The sequence below is a fragment of the Podarcis erhardii genome (assembly GCF_964252035.2).
Source record: "Podarcis erhardii genome assembly, chromosome: 17".
NCBI lineage: Eukaryota > Metazoa > Chordata > Lepidosauria > Squamata > Lacertidae > Podarcis > Podarcis erhardii.
Window position 1 is genome coordinate 35,064,111 of NC_138515.1, and position 21,746 is coordinate 35,085,856.

At 42.4% G+C, this 21,746-nt stretch overlaps 1 protein-coding gene across 3 annotated transcripts in view; it reads left to right on the forward strand.

Annotated features, from left to right (window-relative positions):
* The window catches only part of POLQ (DNA polymerase theta), a 40,727-nt gene that overhangs the window by 14,033 nt on the left and 4,948 nt on the right, over positions 1-21,746 (forward strand). Inside the window, exons 12-27 of one of the 3 annotated variants that reach the window (XM_081844692.1) lie at positions 2,008-2,147; positions 2,690-2,883; positions 4,842-4,966; positions 5,707-5,950; positions 7,110-10,000; positions 11,065-11,211; positions 11,847-12,040; positions 12,336-12,576; positions 13,509-13,702; positions 14,679-14,816; positions 15,891-16,065; positions 17,181-17,310; positions 19,040-19,149; positions 20,028-20,212; positions 20,472-20,583; positions 21,583-21,707. In XM_081844692.1, the coding sequence (XP_081700818.1) occupies positions 2,008-2,147; positions 2,690-2,883; positions 4,842-4,966; positions 5,707-5,950; positions 7,110-10,000; positions 11,065-11,211; positions 11,847-12,040; positions 12,336-12,576; positions 13,509-13,702; positions 14,679-14,816; positions 15,891-16,065; positions 17,181-17,310; positions 19,040-19,149; positions 20,028-20,212; positions 20,472-20,583; positions 21,583-21,707 (5,345 nt within the window). Of the gene's footprint in view, positions 1-2,007; positions 2,148-2,689; positions 2,884-4,841; positions 4,967-5,706; positions 5,951-7,109; positions 10,001-11,064; positions 11,212-11,846; positions 12,041-12,335; positions 12,577-13,508; positions 13,703-14,678; positions 14,817-15,890; positions 16,073-17,180; positions 17,311-19,039; positions 19,150-20,027; positions 20,213-20,471; positions 20,584-21,582; positions 21,708-21,746 lie in introns of those variants that run through there. The other 2 variants (XR_014152053.1, XM_081844693.1) reach the window with 2 other exon arrangements.

Genomic DNA, 21,746 nt, shown 5'->3' on the forward strand with positions numbered 1-21,746 from the left:
TGGGATTTGCATCAAGGAACTGAGATAAAAAAGAGACAAGGGACAGAAACTACGGAGCAGGAGAGAGATGAATTACTGACAAAATATAGTAAATGAGGTTTCAATAGGGTTTATAAGCAACTAGAAGAGAAAGGAATTGAAATTATTAGAAGCTAAGAGAATCATGGCTAAATTTTAATATACAAATAGGGCCTTTGGTGTCAAGTAGTCTAAGGGACGCGGGTGGTGCTGTGGGTTAAACCACAGAGCCTAGGGCTTGCCGATCAGAAGGTCGGCGGTTCGAATCCCTGCGACGGGGTGAGCGCCCGTTGCTTAGTCCCTGCTCCTGCCAACCTATCAGTTCAAAAGCATGCCAAAAAGTGCAAGTAAATAAATAGGTACCGCTCCGGCGGGAAGGTAAGCGGCGTTTCCATGTGCTGCTCTGGTTCGCCAGAAGTGGCTTAGTCATGCTGGCCACATGACTCGGAAGCTGTACGCCAGCTCCCTTGGCCAATAAAGCGAGATGAGCGCCGCAACCCCAGAGTCAGCCACAACTGGACCTAATGGTCAGGGTCTCTTTACCTTTACTTAGTCTAACATAATCTGTTAGGGCTTCTTCTTTGCTGTTTAGGGTGCAAGGCAACATTTCCCAGTGCCCACTCACAAAACTGGGACAGTTTTGAGACGTTTAAAACCCATGGAAGGTTTTTTATTCAGGGGAGATCAGAGCCAAGAGACTATGCAGCCTTTCTGTAGCTCATCAGGCCGCACACCTTAGTTCAGGTTTTCTTTTCTTTTTTGCTGCGTAGAAAATTGCATAGAAGGAGCTATTACAACTCCAAGGGCATTTAGTCAGGTTTAATTTGAATCTCAGGGATTATCTTTTTTCCTTCCCACTTCCTCATCTGGTTTGCTGGATATGATTCATTTATTAATTTTACAGTGTTCAGTCCTTGGAATCAGTTTTAAAAGTATAGGCTAGCCAGCAATAGCAAAGGCTTTGCCGCCGACTTAATTCTGAGATCCAGTAAGAATATACACTACAGATTTAGATGTGGTTGGGGTAAGGCAGCTTCATATGGCTATGTGTAATACTATCAAATTATACTTCTTACATTCGTCTCAGTTCAGAAATGAATCTGTCATTGATCCTACCGTCTCAGGTTCCCAGTCTGCAAAGATATGAGAATTCCCTCCCCCCCAGCCACTAAAAAAATTCAAGAAACAGGATAATTAAAGACAAATTCTTGAGGATTAGCTGTGTTAGTTCATTGCAGCAAAGCCTCAAAGCATTTTGCAAATGAACAGTAAAACACTTGTACTTTTCTGCAGTGGCTCCCCATTTGTGGAATGCTCTTCCCAGGGAATTTCCCCCGGCACCTTCATTATACAGCTTTAGTAAAAGGCAAATGACCCCTGATAGTTAAGTCCAATCGCAGAGGACTCTGGGGTTGCAGCACTCATCTCACTTTACAGGCCGAGGGAGCTGGTGTTAGTCCGCAGACAGTTTTCCGGGTCATGTGGCCAACATGACTCAGCTGCTTCTGGCGAAACCACAGCAGTGCACGGAAACACTGTTTACCTTCCCGCTGGAGCGGTACCTATTTATCTACTTGCACTTTTTGGCATGCTTTCGAACTGCTAGGTTGGCAGGAGCTGGGATCGAGCAACGGGAGCTCACCCCGTCGCAGGGATTCAAACTGCCGAACTTCGGATCAGCAAGCCCAAGAGGCTCAGTGGTTTAGACCACAGTGCCACCCACGTCCTTATTATACACCTTTAGCCAGGCGAAAACATTATACTTCAACCAGGCCTTTGGTTGGCTAACATCCTAAATCCTTTTAAATGTGTTGGGTGGGGAGGGGGGTTATTGGTATATTTTGTTTTTGTTCTTGTTTTAATTATGTATTTTGTGGTTTTATCTTGTATTTTTATGCTGTGAACCACCCTGAGATCTACAGACGAAGAGCAATATACAAATTTAATTAATAATAATAACAATAATAGATGTATCTTTTCTCTTGGCAGAAATATATTGCCCAACACATCTTGGCTCTGCTACCTTGTTTTCGTCCTTTTCACCCGTAGCAGCACTAGAAATTTTTGCTGATCTCCAGAGAGCAATGAAGAGCTTTGTCTTAGAGAATGATCTGCACAGTCTTTATTTGGTATGATTTTGTTCAGACTTTTTCAGCTACTTGAGGTATACAGTCTGAGATTCCGAGGGGGGGGGGGAATCCTTTCTGACACCAGTGGCTTATAATTTATGCCTTATCCCAGCAGATGAAGTTATGTCTTAAACATAATCAGAAGAAATTATATTTGCATCAACCACTAGCCATAGCAATAAAATAAAATGTACTGAAGATAGAGGGTAAAAACTTAACATTTTTGGGGTTAACATCTATAATCAAATAATAAATCTTATTCTGATTGGCCCAGCAAACATATTAAACTGCTGCCTTGAATTTTCAAAGTTTTTTTTTCCACTGCAGGTATACTTTTTCAGCTTGGTTAAAGCTAATCCCACATACTCTTTTTTATCAATTCAAAGCTAAAGATACCCAACTCCCTCGATTGCTCCAGTGCTACGTCACACTGTTGATTCATGTTAAGCTTTCCCCACCTCTTTTGGTGGTGCGAAAATAGTATGTAAAGGAAGTAAGATTCAAAACCTGTTTCTTCTTGTTTTGGTTCTCCTTTTTTTTAGGTCACCCCTGTTTATGAAGACTGGGCCAAAATAGACTGGTATCGATTCTTTTGCATGTGGGAGAAGCTGCCTGCCTCAATGAAAAGAGTTGCCGAGCTGGTTGGAATTGAAGAAAGCTTTTTGGCTTGCTCTGTGAAGGGCAAAATAATTACTAGAACAGAGAGGCAGCGTAGGCAAATGGCCATTCATAAAAGGTAATGGTTGAACAACTTACAATGTTACACTATGGCATATGACATCACAAAGTGATGGTGACATTATTGCAAAATACTCCACCTTTGCAACTGGCATTCAGCAGTTTTCTGCTCTAAGTATAATGTTGAAGTTACAGTGGTGCCTCGCAAGACGAAAATAATCCGTTCCGCGAGTCTCTTCGTCTAGCGGTTTTTTCGTCTTGCGAAGCAGCCCTATTAGCGGCTTAGCGCTATTAGCGGCTTAGCGGCTATTAAAGGCTTAGCGGCTTAGAAAAAGGGGGGGCGAGCAAAAAATAAATCGCAAGACTCGCAAGACGTTTTCGTCTTGCGAAGCAAGCCCATAGGGAAATTCGTCTTGCGAAGCGCATCGAAAAACGGAAAACCCTTTCGTCTAGTGGGTTTTTCGTCTTGCGAGGCATTCGTCTTGCGGGGCACCACTGTACTGGATTTGCAAGTAGCGTGTGTTTAGAAACAAGTTTCTTCTAAAACATTTCCGTGGAGCCTATCTGTAGTACAAAATAAAGGGAGTAATAACTTTTGAAACAGGCATTGTGATTGATAATACCCAACACACATTCAACTGATACGGAGCAGTTTTGAAGAATCTCTTGTAAATAAGCAATTTCCAGTGCTTGCAGGCAATTACTGTGTTCCTCATGCTGTCTGTGTTCTTTGCCAGGTTTGCATCTTCATTTAGCAGCGTGTGGTCATATAATCTAAGAGGGAATTCAAAATTGTGGGTGATACAAAGGCATCCCAGCCTGAAACTTAGGTTTCCCAGTGTGCCATTTGAGTTTCCTCTTTCTGCTAGTAAGGCACACACAATCCATCTTCTTGCACCTTGGACAAGGGGCCTGCATGGATGTGCTTCTTCCCCATGGAACAGCTGTCTTATTTCAGAACTTGCAGTTAGCTCCACTTACTTTTTACCACTCTCAACCAGCAGCACAATGGCAGGATCATCTCTAATTTTATGAATTACTTTTTCACTCGCACCCTCTTTTCAGTAGAAGACATTGCATTATACACAGACACCCCCAATTTCTCATTCAGGCTTTAGGTAGACCCAGGGCTCCTTAGCTTCACCAACTGCCATAAGATGGTAGGACACTTGTTAATCTGCAGGGCACTTGTTAATCTGCAGGGCACATTTAAGTTGGTGTACCGCAACCCCTTCTAATTTTTGTTTGGACCAGACTGCAACATGGACAATTATAGATGGTCTTTTCTGATTGTTGCTGCTGTTCTAGTCATAAAGTGGCAGTCGGGCCTGTGTGTGTAGCTTTCTGTAGCCTTTCTTCCAGCTGAGAGAACAGTACAGTACTACAGTACTGTTAAAGTTAAAAGAAAGTGAAGAATGCTTGCAGTTGGTGGAGGGCATTTGGGGTGGAATGGGGAAATCAGTCACACGTCTCTTGAAGCAAGACTAGAACCCACTTAACAGAGGTTCAACAGAGATTGTCATGCTTGGCGCATACGTGCTTATTCAACTCCTGCTATTAGGATGTTTCGATAGATTGTAGGGAGTTTATTCCTGAGATTCGTTTCTGCCACCTGCTTAGGGATATATGAAGCCTCTTCCACCTTCCTGCCCCATGATCTTTGATATCATTGCTTTTAGGAATTATTATGCCTCTGTGTCTGCACGTACATTATATGCTATCCTTGGTTTAGTGGGAGGCACTTCCAAATCCAAACGTGCATTTCTGTTTTAATCTCTCAGCTAGCTTGCACATCCAGCCCCTGCCCCCCCCCGGCCAATTTTCTTCCCAGTGGAAGGTAAGTTGAAGAAAGTCAGACAGAAAATGCATTTGGCATAAATGTCGACACCAGTAGAGATGCAACCTTCTCGATTACTGCATCTGCTTCTAATTTTTTCGTTTCTATGTTCTTACCATAAAGCAATATTCATGCCCCTTTTGCAGCACACCAACTTATCTTAATTTTTACTGATGTAGATTTTTTACAAGCCTGGCTCTCTTGGACTTGATAAATGAGGTTCCTATAAATGATGTTGCTAAGAAATACGGCAGCAATCGTGGACAGCTTCAGTCTTTACAACAGTCTGCTGCTACTTATGCAGGTGAGGCAATACTGATACATAATTTAATTTTATAAGTAATACATTATTTATTATTATTATTATTATTATTATTATACTACAAATTGGTGTTTGCAGGAGACTCCTTTGGGAGGAATGGCAGGATAATAAATCCAGTAACCTTTGCTGTATCTTATACAATATATTTCAGTCTTCCAACGTGTGCAGATTTGGCCAATAACAGTGTGTGTGTGTGTGTGTGTGTGCGCGTGTGTGTGTGTGTATGTGTGTGTGTGTGCGCACACACACACACACACACACACACACACATAGTGGTACCTCTGGATATGAACGGGTTCCGTTCTGGAGCCCCGTTCGCATCCAGAAGCAAACACAACCTGTGTCTGCACATGTGCCGGTCGCGATTTGCCGCTTCCGCACATGTGCATGACGTCATTTTGACCGTCTGTGCATGCGCAAGCGGCGAAACCCGGAAGTAATGCGTTCCGTTACTTTCGGGTCGCTGTGGAGCGCAACCTGAAAGTGCTCAACCTGCAGCAACTTCAACCGGAGGTATTAATGTATATATATATCTGATAAGGGAATATTTGGCACTGCCAGAGTGAACATATGAAGACACCCCTGTGGTAGCTATCTTAAATGATCTCTTGAAAGTGATCATTTGCACCATTTATACACACACTGTTTGATAACAACTTAATGTTTTTTTAAAGAAAAAGTTTTAAAATGCTAAATTTTGTAACAATTCTTATATATTTCAGGGATGATTACCATTTTCTGTAACCGTCTGGGGTGGCACAATATGGAACAATTGCTCTCCCAGTTTCAGAGTCGTCTCACGTTTGGAATCCAGAGAGAGCTCTGTGATCTTGTCCGGATATCTCTGTTAAATGCACAGTGTGCTAGAGCTCTCTATAAGGCTGGTTTTGTCACGGTCGCTGATGTCGCCAAAGGGAATATTGCCGAGGTGGAAAATGCCTTCAGGAATGCAGCACCTTTCAGAAGGTTAAAAGTATTTCTAGTATGACAGAAAGCTATCCCTTTGATACAGTTTTAGCTAGTATAAGTTTGGGAAATGGATCTGATTCTCACTCTTGGATGTCGGTTTACTAGAGTTTAGTATGTTACACTCCAGTAATTTTATTTTAGCTTTCTTATACTCCTCAGTGCCAGTGTGGTATGTCTGAGATGGCTATTGGTGTAAAATACTATACATAAATGTTTGTCATGCTTTATCTAGGTAATATCTAGGATTCTATGTAAGACTCATAATATGGTGGTGTTTCAATCCTACTCTTAAGGAATGTGTTCCCATGTCAGCATGCCTGTGTGCTGTCTTCCAGGTTCCCCACCTGCTTGGAGTGAGGCAAGTGGTGTCAGAAGAGAGGGCCTTTTTGGTAGCATAATTCCCTCCCCAAGGCACCTGTGTTTTATTTACTTTTATTTTTTCAGTTCTAACTTCAGCTGTTTCTGTACTTTCATTACTGTGTCACTGTTAATTTATATTTGTTAATAATTCCCCCCCTTTCTATACTGCCCTGGAAACACATATGAAGAGCAATATACATTTCCCCTAAATTATGATATATATCACTTTAGGATGTGCAGTTCTTTTAAACTGACCTCTTCTCAGTAGGAGATTTCTGCTATTTTCTTCCTCCTCCTTCATGCTCTTCTGCACCTTCTTAAGGAGAGCAGCATCTTAGAGAAATCCTGAAGGGAAAACTATATCCCTCCCCATCCTTTCTTTTCTTTGGTTTTGCACCCCTCTTCTTATTACTTAGCTTTTCCCTGGAACTCGTGTCCAGCGACTGATCTCTGAATGCACCTAACCTCTGATGCAAGCTAAGTTGTCACCACTGCTTCCCAACTCACTTTGTTCACTTCCTTATCGGTGTGCAGACTAATATAAAAATTGACTTTTTGTTATGGGTACATGTTAGGTGACATGTTAAGCAGAGGCTGGATGGTCATCTGTCATGGCTGCTTTAGCTGAGATTCCTGCATTTTAGGGGGTTGGACTAGATGACCCTTGAGGTCCCTTCCAACTCGACAATGCTATGATTCTGTGACAGTAAGAGTGCTATGGTAGGAATTCTTCACAAATTTTTAAAATTTGAAAGCATGATTTTCAGGTAATATTGTCTTGTTTCTTCTGCTTCAGTCGTAGGGCAGTGGATGAAGACGAACAGGCTGTTGAGGAGCACCAAATTACACCCCTTATATGGATGTCTGGACTGAAGGGTTTGACTGAGATTGAAGCCGCTAATCTTGTTGTGGAGGAGGCTAAAACTCTCTTAAAGGAGGACTTGGCTGCTTTGGGGGTGCAGTGGAACCCCAATGCCTCTCTCTTATCAGATTCCTCTTCCACATTTTCCGTAACAGGACAAGTTGAGGAAGAGGAAAAACATAGGCTGTGTGGGAAACAGATATCAAGAAATAGCCAAAGTATAATTTCATCAGACAAAAGTATCCGTTCTCAATCTGATAGTGCAAAATGGGTTAGACAAAAAAACAAGAGGTCGTTAGATGCTAGTTTAGTAAATGGCAGACTTGAAGAGACTCTGGTAGATGAAACTAAGGGAGAGACAATAAATGATGACGTATGCTGTAGTGCAAGCAAACGGCTAAATCTGAGAAAAGATGGGGAAAGTATGAGAGAGACCTCTGTGAAGCAAAAGTTGGATCCCATGATAAGTACTGAACGGAGGACAAAGCCAGGCTTGAAAGCTACTTCAAAAAAACATCATGTTGCAGCTAGATTTAAGAAAAAGGCTGGAATTAATTTAAATCAAAGTAGGGAACAGAGCACAGTTGCAAAATGGAATAGGCCTTGGAGTCAAGAATCAAGTTTCAACAATCATTTTCCGTCCTCCGGCAACAGCTGTGAGTCAAACCAGAAACATCACCAAACTGTAACTAAAGGATCATTAGGCTACCAGGAAGGAATTGACAAAATATCCCTACAGGCAAATGAAATATACCAAGATAGTGGGAAAACTGTGCACAAATTGCTTATAGAACCTATACATGCTAGTGAATCCAAATATAAGTTAACACTGAATAATCACATTAAAACACCCGCTTTGAATTCAGTAGAGGGAGATGCAGCTCCTGTTAAAGATAAAATGGAAATGCAAGATGTTATGGACGATCTGGTGATATCTGATAAGAAATTGACTCTGATAAGAAATTGCAGCAAATTGGAGCTCAGTAAAAACGGTGCTAGAAGCATAATTACTGAAAATAAAATGGACAGAGGTAGAAATGTTTTTAATGAAGCAGCAAGTGGCGCTATCACCACAACAGGAAATCAGCAAACAGCAGAGAGTTCTCGAAAAGCAGACAAAAATGACCCTGGAAGATTCAACCCCACCCTGGAAAATGCAAGTACAGTTATGGGTAAAGTGCATAATCACCCTGATAATGTTCTGAAGCCTTCTGAATGCATCAAAAGCTGTTCTCCTGATCTGTATTTTGTCTTCAAAGAATTTGAAGAAAGCTTCCAGTTAGATACGCAAACTGAGAGGATATTGCAACAGGAGGTGGCAGCTACAGCAGCTGATAGACAAAAAGACTTAGTAGCAGATTCAGCACTGAAAATAAAGTGTGCTAGTACTTCAGAAACTAATGCTGCATCTATAATGGATAAGCTAGCTTGCAGAAAAGCAGAACCGTTACCTGTTAAAAAAAACGATGTAGCAGGAAACACAGCTTCATTGCATTGTAAAGCAAAAGGCGCTCACAAAAAGCCTATGAAATACCCAGAAATACCATTTTGCCTTGAAAGAAACAGTTTTTCTGTTATGGACTCCCAGTTAGAAAGCTTCTTACGAGACTATCGGACTCCAAATCTGGCAGAAGAGCAGGAAACTATTGTTCTTTCAAAGGCTTCCTTTACTCCTAATCAGTACCCACCTGCTGTCGATGCAAATGCCAAGTGCTGTCCCTTGCCTGAAATAAATTTGAATAGCAGTGATAGTTTGTTATTTGATGAAGACTTTAACCACATTCATGACCCTCAGGATGTTCACATTGGTGAAGCTGTTGCCATGGGAGAACTTCCACTGCGGCAAATTATCCCTGCTCCTTCTAAATCCACTTTAGAAGATGATCTTCCAGGTGAACAGAATGTGGGGTCAGGCAACGGTCTATCAAATACCACTATAAACCAGCAGCGACTGGCAGAGTATCATGAGGATGATTCTCTAATGTTCTCAGATGCTGATTCTTTCCACATAGCAGAAATGAGAGATGGTGAGTCCGTGCCTTGTTTTCACAGAAACGTTCTCAACAAGCTGAAAAATGTGAAAGAGGCAGATGATGATGTCAGACCTGAGATTACTGGAAAAGATGCAAATGCTAACCAAGTGGGAAAGTGTGATTTTTTATTTGATTTAAGTCCAGGAATGAAAGAAGTCTTAGATGAATGGCCAAGCCCCACTGGAAATAAACCTGAAATGGATACAAGAAGCAATTTGAGAGTAGTGCTATCTGAGAAAAATCAGGATTCTGCCCTATCCTGTGGTCAGTGCAAATTTCGCAAAGATTTTAAGAGCATGGATGATCAGAGTAAGACCTGTGGCTCTTTACTAATCAACAGAAAAGGTAGTTCCATTTCTTGGACAGATGGGAACAAGGAACCTCCTTCTCCAGCAGAGTTCATGGAGCTTCCTTCACAGGAACAATGCTTTGTGACACATGCTGAAGCCAGAAATATGAACCCCACAGACAAAGCTCCTTGTCTTCAGCTCCTGCAGAACGCTGCACTTGATTCACACCCACAAACAAAACCAGAAAATGGCAGACATGCTGAGTTTCCATCTGAGGATGACTCTATTATAATTGAAGGTTTTTCACTGCAGTTATCTCAAGATCTACCATCCTGCAGTGCTGAAAATTTTGCTATAATTGATGTAGCGAATGATAAGGCTCTTTTCCAAACCTTCATTAAAGAATGGAGCACGAAAAAGAGATTTGCTATCTCGGTGGCTTGTGAAAGAGCAAAAGGCCCCCTTTCCCACAGATCAGCTATTGGTGCCAAGTTCAAGCAAGGTGAGTTTGCCCCCCTGTGCTCCTTCCATTATTTTAGAAATGTATATTCTAGACATTTTACTCTGGATTTAGTAAAGTGGCAAGTGGCCCTATACCTGAAAGATAATCTACAGATTGATCTGAATCTAGGAAGGAAACAGAGTTTATATTCTAATGTTTATACAGTGGTGCCAAATAGGAAGAAGGCATATGCCTAGTTTTAGTAGCAAAAAGTCACTTGGAGATACCAAAGACGACAAATACGGATTCTTCACTGGTTAATGAGAAATTGCATATAATGTTTCCTCTCCACAGTTTCTTATGCCATTTAGTGACAAAGGTTCGGCTATCATGGTTCATGGATTTATAGGTTATAGAAAGCACTAAGTTTGTTACATTGAAATCGAATCATACATACAATACAGTATACAGTCGTACCTTGGTTTTTGAACAGCTTAGTTCTTGAAAGTTTTGACTCCCGAATGCCGCAAACCTGGATATGACTGTTCCAGTTTGCAAACTATTTTTGGAAGCTGAACATCTGACGGGGCTTCCGAAGCTTTCTGAAGTCAATCACTAGCTGTGCTTGGGTTTCCGAATGTTTTGGAAGTTGAATGGACTTCCAGAACAGATTCCGTTCTACTTCCAAGGTACAACTATATATATATCTGTCATTTAACATGTGGCCCAAAGAACCATGACTGTTGCACTGACTTCAAGCTCTACTTTTCTGCTGGGAATGGCTAGCGGGGAGCTTGAAGTCAGTGCCTATCAGCTGATCAGTAACGACTACCAGTCTTCCTTGACAGCGCAGCATTTGGAACACACTTCAAGGCTCCCAGTTGTCAGCCTTGTTTCCACAAGCCCTCACATGACATCACAGATGAAGCCAGGTGTGGGGCAGGTGGGTTTGGGAGAAACTGCCCTGCAATCTACATTGGGACCCTAATCAGGTCTGCAGGCCAAAGGTTCCCCTACCGCTATCATAAAGATAATTTTAAAAGCAGGAATGGAAAGTATGCTTTGCGCACAATTTGCAGGAACTTCAGGGGGTCTAACAGATTTTAATCTTTGTGTGTTCATAGGGAACGTGCACCAGGTGATTCAATATGAAGGTGATGGATTTCCTGTTACAGCCTGTGAAGACCTGCTGGTAGTTGGATTAGCTGTGTGTTGGGGTGGAAAGGATGCTTATTACATTTCATTGCAAGAGAAATCTCAAGAACAGACTGGTAAGGAAGTGTTTTCTAATGGAATACACTTTAGAGAAGCCTATGCGTAGCATCTTGCTGCCTTCCCAAATCCATCTTAACGAAATTATAAAGTATTGTTTTATCCATAAGAGTGGCAGTTATGGTTTATCTGGACAGAGAACAATCGCAGAATACTGACGAAAGGTGCAGCTTTTCTGAGGGATGGCAGAGCTTGGATTGCTTGGGGATAAAAAATCTCACATAGGATTCCAGCATGAAAAGATGGAACTGAGTTTGGGAGGCAGCCTTGTGTAAGGTGCAAGTGGGGAAGCTGACGGCTGGGAGTTCAGATCCATGGGAAGAAGTAGGATGCTTCTGAGAAAAGACCAAACGGGACAGGTGGGAATGGTAGAGAACTGGGGAAAGATGGAAGAATAAGGCATGAGCTTTGAAGCCTATGAATAAGGATGGTGGTGCTTTGCTCTTAATGCGAATGGCAGGTATAATGGGAGCTGGAGACTGCGAGTAAGAGAGCCAAGAGGCAAGGATGATTTTTATACTGCCCTGTACAAGGAAAAACAATGTATGTATAGGCATACACTCTTCCCCCCTCTTTCCCCCCCCATGGGTCCTTGTCATAATACTTAAATAAGCTGGTTTCTCTGTTCTTTTAGAAATCAGTGCCAGTTTGGAACCACCTCCCCTGGATCAGAACTTGGCCGCAGCAGAGAGGTTGCAGCATCTTCAGTTACACCTGCAGGATTCCAAGAGAGCGTTTTCGCTTGCTGTGTATGATTTCATTCAGCACTACAAGATCCTCCTGAAGGCCTGTGGCATCTCTCTGGCAGGATGCTATGAGGACCCAAAGGTTTTATAGCTAACCCTTTTTCTATCTTCTCAATCAATCAATCTTTATTATGGTCCAGAGACCCAACAAATTGTTACAAAGCAATGCACAATTCAGACAGCCTACCTCTATCTGTAAAGCGGGAGTGAGGTTTAAAATCAATGTTTAAATCCCCCAGCAACTGCCAGAAATAGAACTTATAAGTTCCTATCTTTGGGGAGGGGCGCACATGCATATACCCAAATCTTGTTGCATTCTTGTGGGGGACGGAGAACGCATTTTGAGTTAAGTGTGCTTTGCACTTCCCTCATTCTAGGTGGCGTGCTGGCTGTTGGATCCTGAGTCTAAAGAGCGCTCCCTTCACAACATGGTCACCAATTTCCTTCCTCAGGAGATGTTCTTGCTGGAGAAACTTGGAGCAGGCCAAGGGTGTCAGAGTCTGGGGCTCAGCGCCAGCGCAGATCATTCTGGACGATACAGAGCAGCTGTGGAGTCTGTTCTTGTCTTTCATATTATGGAACATCTCAATACTCTGTTGCATAAAGATAACTTGCAAGGTGAGAAGGCTAAGAGCTTACCCCATGGGTGATTTTAACTAAGTTTTACTCAGAGTAGAGCTATTAATATTAATGCACCTAACATAGCCATGTTCATTAATGTCAATTCACTTAGTTAAATACCACCCTATGAATTAATTTTAAAGTACGCTAGTCTCCAGTTGAATTTCAGACGCACGTTAGAAAATCTAAAAACCTTATACGCTGTAGTGTGAAATTGTTTGTATTTTGCTATGATTAAACATGTTTGGAAAGTGACAGAATATCAGTACTTTTTACTAATGACAAACAGATTTTCACACGTGAGAATGAACTCTCTCCCCCACCCGCCCCACATTTTTCTTTTTGCAACACAGTCCTTTTATGTAATTGTGATGCCCTGAACCTTGGGCACAAGGAGTGTGACTTTGGCAATACAAACAATGAATGATTATGATTCAATAGGTACATTTTCATAGACTTTTAGAATTGTAGAGTTGGAAGGGACCACAAGGGCCATCTAGTCCAACCCCCTTCAAAGCAGGAATCTTTTCCCAGGGTGAAGCTCGAACCCACAACTCTGAGATTAAGAGTCTCCTGCTCTACTGACATTTTGTTTGTTGCCAGTATGAAACCTTCTCAGGTGTGATAGGCCTCTAACTCTAGCTGTCTTGCTTTCAATTCCTTGACCCACAAATTCTCATTCACTCTGCACTCTGCAGATACTCCTTGTGCAACCTGTTATTAAGAGCTACTGAGAATGTTAGTGGGATGGAGTGGAGGGGTAACTGGTGCAAGCACCATCATCTTTTTTTATTATTATTATTATTATTATTATTATTAATAATAATAATAATAATAATAATAATTCAAGTAATTCTCTTCCGTCATTGTGTGTTTTGTGACACTGAACGAATGTTGTCTTTTGCCTCATTTGTCATTGTGTGCCACAGATACTTTTCGTAAAGTGGAGATGCCAAATCAGTATTGCCTGGCCTTGCTGGAGCTCAACGGCATCGGATTTAGCACAGTTGAGTGTGAGACGCAGAAACACGTCATGGAAGCGAAACTCAACGAGATTGAGAATCGGATATATCAGCTGGCAGGTCACAGTTTCTCCTTGACCTGTCCTGATGACATTGCTGAGGTACTGAACACATGGCCCCTTTCAAGAGAGTGAGCCCTGTCCTTATTGTGATCAGTGGGAGAAAACTGATAAACAAATCCTCCAGTGAACTTTTGAGTGGGACAAAGTTGCCGTCCTTCAGTTGGCCAGAGTGCCGGTTCCTTCTGATGAGAGGCTGTTCTCAACACATCGTGGGAGGAATTCAGTGTTTTGCTAAGGCAATAATTGCATCAGTGCAAGCATTCCTGGAATGATGTTCCATCTCTCCCCGCCCCCCCCAGCCTCGTTGTCCTGTTCCAGGGGTTCTCCGGGTCTCCCTATGCCAATTAAGGGGGGGAGGAATGTGCTGAGGGAAGAGAGTGGAGGGAAAGCCCCGTTGCACTAGTAGGACTTCTTCATCTGAGTCCAGAGAGAGACCAGAGAGACACTCAGACTCTAAACTTCCAATAAAAATTTAAATCGGCAGCTGCCATTATTTGCGTCATTTTAGTTAAAGTGTTCTTAATATTTTCTGCAGAAAATGAAGGGTCAGATTCTGTTTAACTGCTCGTTCTTACTTAACTAACTTCTCCTTAATTACCTCACTATTATGATTATTAATTGAATTTATATACTGCCCTATACCCAAAGGTCTCGGGGCAGTTCACAGAACAAAATCAGAATATAAAACCACAAAATACACAATCAAAATAAAAACAACAACTCAATACCCCCTCAAAACCCCACATCTTAAAAGGATGTCAATCAAATAAACCAAAGGCCTGGTTAAAAAGGAACGTTTTTGCCTGGTGCCTAAAGGTGTTTGGTTACAAAGCTGGTTTTTAAAAAATCCAGTATTGGTAAAATGGGAGTTTGTGGTTTAGCAGAGGTGGTCGGCTAATGGATTAACTACAATCTCAGTTAACTGTAGCGTAAGAAGTAGGCATGGGAAGGAGAAGTTGTCTAAGCCCCAAGAAAATGGCAAGATTCCATTGACTGAATTTATTACCTCTTTCAGGTGCTGTTTTTGGAGCTGAAGTTGCCATTCAATGGAGAATCAAAAGTGCAAAGGGGCAAGAAAACATTAGGTTACACTGGAAGGAAAATAGCAAATGGAAAAATTGCCAAATTAGGCAAGCAATTCAGTACAACCAAGGTATAGTGCTTGTGTGCAACCCTTGGAGAAGCATCCTTTCTAGCCTATGTGTGATTGTGGGAAGCTGGTCACTCATAAAAACCCACTGGTGAAATTACAGTGGTACTTTGGGTTCAGAACTTAATTCGTTCCGGAGGTCCGTACTTAAGCTGAAATTGTTCTTAACCTGAAGCACCACTTTAGCTAATGGGGCCTCCTGCTGCTGCCGCACCACCGCTGCACGATTTCCTGAAGCAAAGTTCTTAACCCGAGGTAATATTTCTGGGTTAGTGGAGTCTGTAACCTGAAGCATCTGTAACTCGAGGTACCACTGTATGTTTCACAATTGCTAGCTTTGCATAAGTGATGTCCACACAAAAATCAAGTTGCCTACTTCAATTTCAGCGCATTACCGTTGTGTTAACTGACTCGGTATTATGAATTCCATGCATTACTTAAAGGCCTCAGATGTTTTCGCCTGTGAACTGTACTAACTGCAGCTCACCGTAGCAACCATGCCTAACTGGTCTTCATAGAATCCTAGAATTGTAGAGTTGGAAGGGACCGCGAAGGCCACCTAGCCCAACCCCAATCTGCTTGATCCTTTCAAAAATGTTTACTAAGCCAGTGGCTATGACGCATTATTGTGGCAGCGAATTCCATTCAACATGGCACTAAGGCAATTGTTCAGCCAGGAAAAGCCTTTTTGGCTTCCTGCCTTGGGATGAGAAGACAAGTTTGCTTAGGGCTTTCTGTAAGGCTTAAGGGGGAAAGGTCCAAGAAGAGAAAAGGCAGTAAACCATAAGAGAGAGGGGCTGGTTGACCTTTCCCATCATCTCCCAACCCCCTCCCTATGTGCTAGGAGGTCTCTGTTCTCCAAGCGTCACCATGGCTCTGCTTTGTCATCTTCTGTCCCGTCTACGGCGGAGTCAAAGCAGAAAAGAAAGGAGGTCCTTGGTACAGGACTCCCGGTACCATGCTAGCCTGGCTGTCCCCTCATATAGCCCAGAATATTTTTCAAGGGTTGTTCCCTATGTTACAAAGAATCAGTGTGAAAGACAGCAAACTGACTTGTGCCACGGTTAATTTCCATAGGATGTTCTGGAGAAACTGAGGGCCTTGCACCCATTGCCAGGCCTGATTTTAGAATGGAGGAAGATCACCAATGCCATGACCAAAGTGGTGTTTCCACTGCAGAGGGAGAAGCGTTTAAACCCTGTGCTGGGCATGGAACGGATCTATCCTGTTTCTCAGACTCACAGCGCTACAGGTAGCAGGTGCTTTTTACATCGGAAGGTATCTCCTTGGCGGTTTATCAAAAAGAACCAGGAAGGCTAGCGCATGGTCCAAAGGAATCATGGAAGCTTTGCGGTTTCTGTCTGATGGCACTTGTTGTGGGAAAGATCCCTCGTTGATTGAGTGTCCCTAGAGCAGGAATGTGGAACTGGTTCAAGCTGTGGGACCACATCCAGAACTGGCCCAAACTCCACAGGCTATTTCGGCAGCTTGGAAGGACTGCCCACCTGCCAAATCCCAGAAGCATGCAGAGGTTTCTTCCCCATCTTTGCGCTGTGGTGCTTCATGTTAATATTGGAGATCAGATACCTCTGTGCCTGATGTCAGGTGGCTAACAGGCATGTATGGTTTATTCAGATGGCCTTGTGGGCCAAATTCAGAGGGCTGGTGGACCTGCAGTTGGGTCTGCAGACTGGAGCTTCCCCACCATTGTCCTGTGGTTACATTTTTTTTTAAATTACTGAAATGCCCACCTGCTACTTTGAGGCCTCCTTGCCCAACTGCTGAACTCACTCTGCTCTTAACTAAGCCTCTTTTTCTGAGCTGTTCTACTAGCTAGATATGTATTGTGTGGAACTGTATATTAGTGCAGTTTTCTTTTTACCCTTTCTCCAAAATTTCCTTGAACATAGTGCCATTGCTGTGCCCTTGTTGGTCAAATCTGATGCTTAAAAAAATTATTGAAATGGGTGTTACTTATCCCCCAGTCACTTGGCTGCTTAACCTGCCAGTTTGCTTGATGCTTTGTCACCTCAGCTCTCTGTAACTCATGGAGTGAGCTTTTTAAATTTGCATCATATGTATTCCATATAAACACTAGAATTTTGAAATGTACTAATTGAGCACCATCTTTTAAAGAGTACTTTGTTTTGCAAAACTGGAAGCCTGTTGGTCAAGTCTGTTTTTGCAGTTCAGCATTTAGTGCTTTAGTTTTAGCTTCATAGAATCATAGAATCCTAGAGTTGGAAGAGACCACAAGGGCCATCGAGTCCAATCCCCTGCCAAGCAGGAAACAAGTATTCCTTCAGACGTCTGCTGTACTGCAACATACTGCCTGTCTTTTCACCTTTTCACCACGTTTGCTTTTAGGCCGTATAAGCTTCAGGGAACCAAATATACAGAATGTGCCCAAAGACTTTGAAATTGAAATGCCAACCATGGTTGAAGAAAGCCCACCTTCCCAGAAGGAACACAATGGGTTCAATTTACTCAGAAGCAGGTAAAGTTTTCTCATCTATTTTTTTTTTTTATCAGCTCTCAGATTTTTTCTGATACATTCCTGAAAAGACAGAATGTATCAAAATTAGGGTGCCTTTTTTCCACCATGAAACTGAAGGTGGTTTGCATTGAGTTCCCAGAACGTCTTCCATCAAAGCATTAATCACACTGGCTTGACGTTAGCAAGGTGGCTGCATCTTGTCCCCTTTGAACACGTCTTGGGTCTATAGTTAATACAGTAGCTGCTGGCAGGAAACATTAGGAATAATCTGTAAACTGATGTGGTTGTGGAGTTTGCTTAATTGCCTGCATTTGCACATTGCCACACTTCCATTTGTGGATGTGGGTGGCACTGTTGGTTAAACCACAGAGCCTAGGACTTGCCTATCGGAAGGTTGGCGGTTCGAATCCCCGCGACGGGGTGAGCTCCCGTTGCTCGGTCCCTGCTCCTGCCAACCTAGCAGTTGCACGTCAAAGTGCAAGTAGATAAATAGGTACCCCTCCGGCGGGAAGGTAAACGGCGTTTCTGTGCGCTGCTCTGGTTCGCCAGAAGTGGCTTAGTCATGCTGGCCACATGACCCAGAAAAACTGTCTTCGGACAAACACCGGCTCCCTTGGCCTATAGAGCGAGATGAGCAGCGCAACCCCAGAGTCGGTCACGACTGGAGCTAATGGTCAGGGTTCCCTTTACCTTTACACTTGCATTTATAAACAAAAAAGGACAATTTTTGGTCCATTGTTTTGTTCTTTCCCATAGTATCTTATTTTATTTATTAAATTTGTATACCGCCCTTCATCCAATGATCACTGGGTGCTTTACAGCATAAAAATACAAAATGAAAACACAAAATAAATAACAAAAACAAGCCAGTAGCCCCCTCCCCCCAATACACTTAAAAATCTGTTGATTTGTCAAATCGGCCAGTGGCCAGGTTATAGAGGAGCATTTTCGCCTGGCGCCAAAAGACATGTAATGAAGGCGCCAGGGGAGCCTCCCTGGAGAGAGCGTTCCTCAGAAAAGGCCTGTTCTCATGCTGCCCCCCCCCCCCCGAACTCTGGCGGAAGGGGCACACAAATAAGGTGGCATGGCTACAGCATCTAATTATTCAAAACCTGATCTTTAGGTAAATATACTGGAGTTCAGGAAAAGCCAGCTGGAGTGAGGTTTGTACAAGTACTCTCTAAAACGAAGGCCTTCAAGGTAGATATTTTCCCACTTAGAATCGCTGTGATATGCAAAGTGTCACCAAAACCTCACGTCCTGAAACTGCAGGATGTACATGAAATTCATGTGCCTATTGCCAAGGCCAGAGATGGCACATCACAATAAGTACATACAAAGTGCATTGCTATAATAAGCTAGTACTGTAACATCTTATTGGAACCATATTGGGAATGAAAAGAAGTCTGTGTCTGTGGAGTGTTGTATGAAAATGAAGATGAGAAAAAACTTTGAAGTATCTGAATAGATGCATTTTTTAATAATTATTTGCTTGGCTCTAAATGTCCAACCTTACAAGCCAGACCTATCAAGCAACAAAACCCACCCTCTAGAAATTACTGCTTTTGACTAGCCTATTGCATGCAAACCAGAGTAACAGTCAGCCATAAATATGAAGTTATTTTGTGTTTACCTGCTACAGATATTAGATTTAACCCTGCTGTTTGGTTTAACATTGTGTGTCTTACAGAAGTCAATTAGATGCCAGTTATTTAATTTTATTTTACAGATGGAGAAAGCATTCTGTGCTACCACATGGACAAAGGAGTCTTGCTGAACCCAGTGGGGGGAAAGTACCATTTTCTGTTAGCATGAGGCATGCCTTTGTGCCATTTCCAGGTAACACCTTGAGAATTGCCTCATTATAGAGCTAAAAAGTAGAAGAGGGATATACAGAATTGAGCAATTATATTGTGCTGACACAATGAGCCTATTCAGACCCAATGGCAACCAAGGTTTGATGTTACATGAACAAGCCTGAGAAAACTTGGCAGCATCATGTACTGCTGCCGCCTCTTATGCGTCACTCCCCGTCACTCTTTGAAGGAAATCATAGTTTATCAGCTTTTTCTGAAATGGGCAAACTATGGCTTGTACTTTTCATCTAACCAAGGTCGCAAACCAGGGCTTATTGTCATGGTTTGCATGGGGTTGCCGTATTTCAAAAAGTATGAACCAGGACACCCCAAAAGTTGTTGATTGACTTGCCTAAGATCCAGGACAAAGCGCTGCCTTACAGAAATTCCCCCTGGACGTCAATTCCACCTTTGACATTCTGGTAATGTCTGGGAAAATCCAGATGTATGGCGGCCCTAGGTTTGCAGGCAAAAACACACCATAGTTTGCACATTCAGATGAAGTGGCATGGTATTGTAGCGACTAGGCTCCTTAGTCGTCATGTTTTGGCATTGCATCTGAAGAAGCTCAATGTTTTCAAAAATAGTATGCAGAATGGTTCTTTACAGACCTAACAAGAAACCATGGTTTCCTGCTTTGTGAATGAGTTGGGCCGACCTTGGGCTCGTGCACTCGCTCCTTCCTTTCTCATATTTCACAGGTGCGAGGAAGAAATCAGGAGCATTTGCTTCCATTTTCAAACAAATCAGAATCCCATGTTTGTGGATTGCTTGAATCAACAATAATTTCAAAGAAGGAACCTGTTTTACTACCTGAAATAAATGTCCACTTTAGGAATTATTCTGTTTTATTGGCTGCAGGAGGCTTGATCTTGGCAGCTGATTATTCCCAGCTTGAGTTGAGGATCCTGGCTCATTTGTGCTGTGACGAGCGGCTTCTCCAGGTCTTAAATGATGGTTCTGATGTGTTCAAAAGCATTGCAGCCGAGTGGAAGATGATTGACTCTGAAGCAGTTGGGGATGATTTAAGGCAACAAGCCAAGCAGGTAACTTATGGAAGCATCTAGAATTCTTGGAACATTTTCATATAATTGAATGATAGTGGGTTTTGAAATAAGTTGTACAGGCTGAGGGATGGATTCAACTAAATAGCAAATGAGCAAACTCTGGCATATTGAATGTTTTAGATTTGTGTCCTTTGTTGCTAACAAACCTCATTTATAAGTAATCCAACAGTTTTTTGCGCACTTTAGTCCCCTTGGTTGTAGAGTGTACTCTAGAATTAAAATTGCATTATTTTTCTAGATTTGTTATGGAATAATATATGGAATAGGAGCGAAATCTTTAGGAGAGCAGATGGGTGTTGAGGAAAAAGATGCCTCCTGCTACATTGACTCCTTCAAATCAAGATACTCAGGTAAAGATTGCTAGCTTCTGATTGTCTTGGCTTTTTGGCATAATTAACTGATTAATAATATCAAGCATATAGTGAGTTGTGTAAATCTCTTTGCCTATGTTTTTGGTAACCTTTTTGGTGTGGGTTTAAAAGGGAGTTCAAGATACTGAGCCAAGAACTTACCTTACATAAACTCTTAAGAGTTGGGGCAACTTGGAGTTCCGTGTATTATCCAAAATTCAAAATGAAACGCTATGAATGTACATGTACATGGTACATACAGTGGTCTGTAGGCTGCAGAATTGGATAGCAGAAGAAAATAAAACACTGGCGTGTGACTGAACAAAGTTTCGGGGTCATTGAATCCCCTTGATGGAGTGAGCTCTTGTTGCTCTGTCCCAGCTCCTGCCAACCTAGCAGTTCAAAAGCACACCAGTGCAAGTTGATAAATAGGTACCACTGTGGCGGGAAGGTAAATGGCGTTTCTGTGCACTCTAGCTTCTGTCACGGTGTTCCGTTGCGCCAGAAGTGGTTTAGTCATGCTGGCCGCATGACCTGGAAAGCTTTCGGCGGACAAACGCCGACTCCCTCAGCCTGAAAGCGAGATGAGCGCTGCAACCCTATAGTCACCTTTGACTGGACTTAATCGTCCAGGGCTCCTTTACCTTTACCTTACTGCATGTATGCTGTCTTAAACTTCATGATGGAAGGAAGGTGGGATAGAAATGTAATAAACAAAACAGCAAAGAAGGCTGTACATCCACTGTTGATTTGCACGTTTCCACAATCTTGCAGCTGAAATGTAAAATATAACAACACAATAAATCGGGAAGAGTTTCCTTGTATCTTCTTTTCCTTTCTTAAGCTGATGGGATACGGAAGTTCTGAACATATTGACACCCACGCATGGAAGCGTCTATATGAAATGTCAGCATATACACAGAATTAACTAGAGCAGCTGCTGTTGAATATTTTGGATTGAACTGGAAGTTGCACAACACTGTTTCTTTTTTTAAATAGGTATTCAGAAATTCCTGAGAGAAACAGTCCGGAAGTGCAGCAGAGATGGGTTTGTGCAGACAATCATGGGACGGCGTAGATACCTGCCAGCAATTAAGGACTCAAATCCTTACAGAAAGGCCCAGGTATGCAAAGAAGTGTTTTTTTCAGCTGCTAAAATCTAG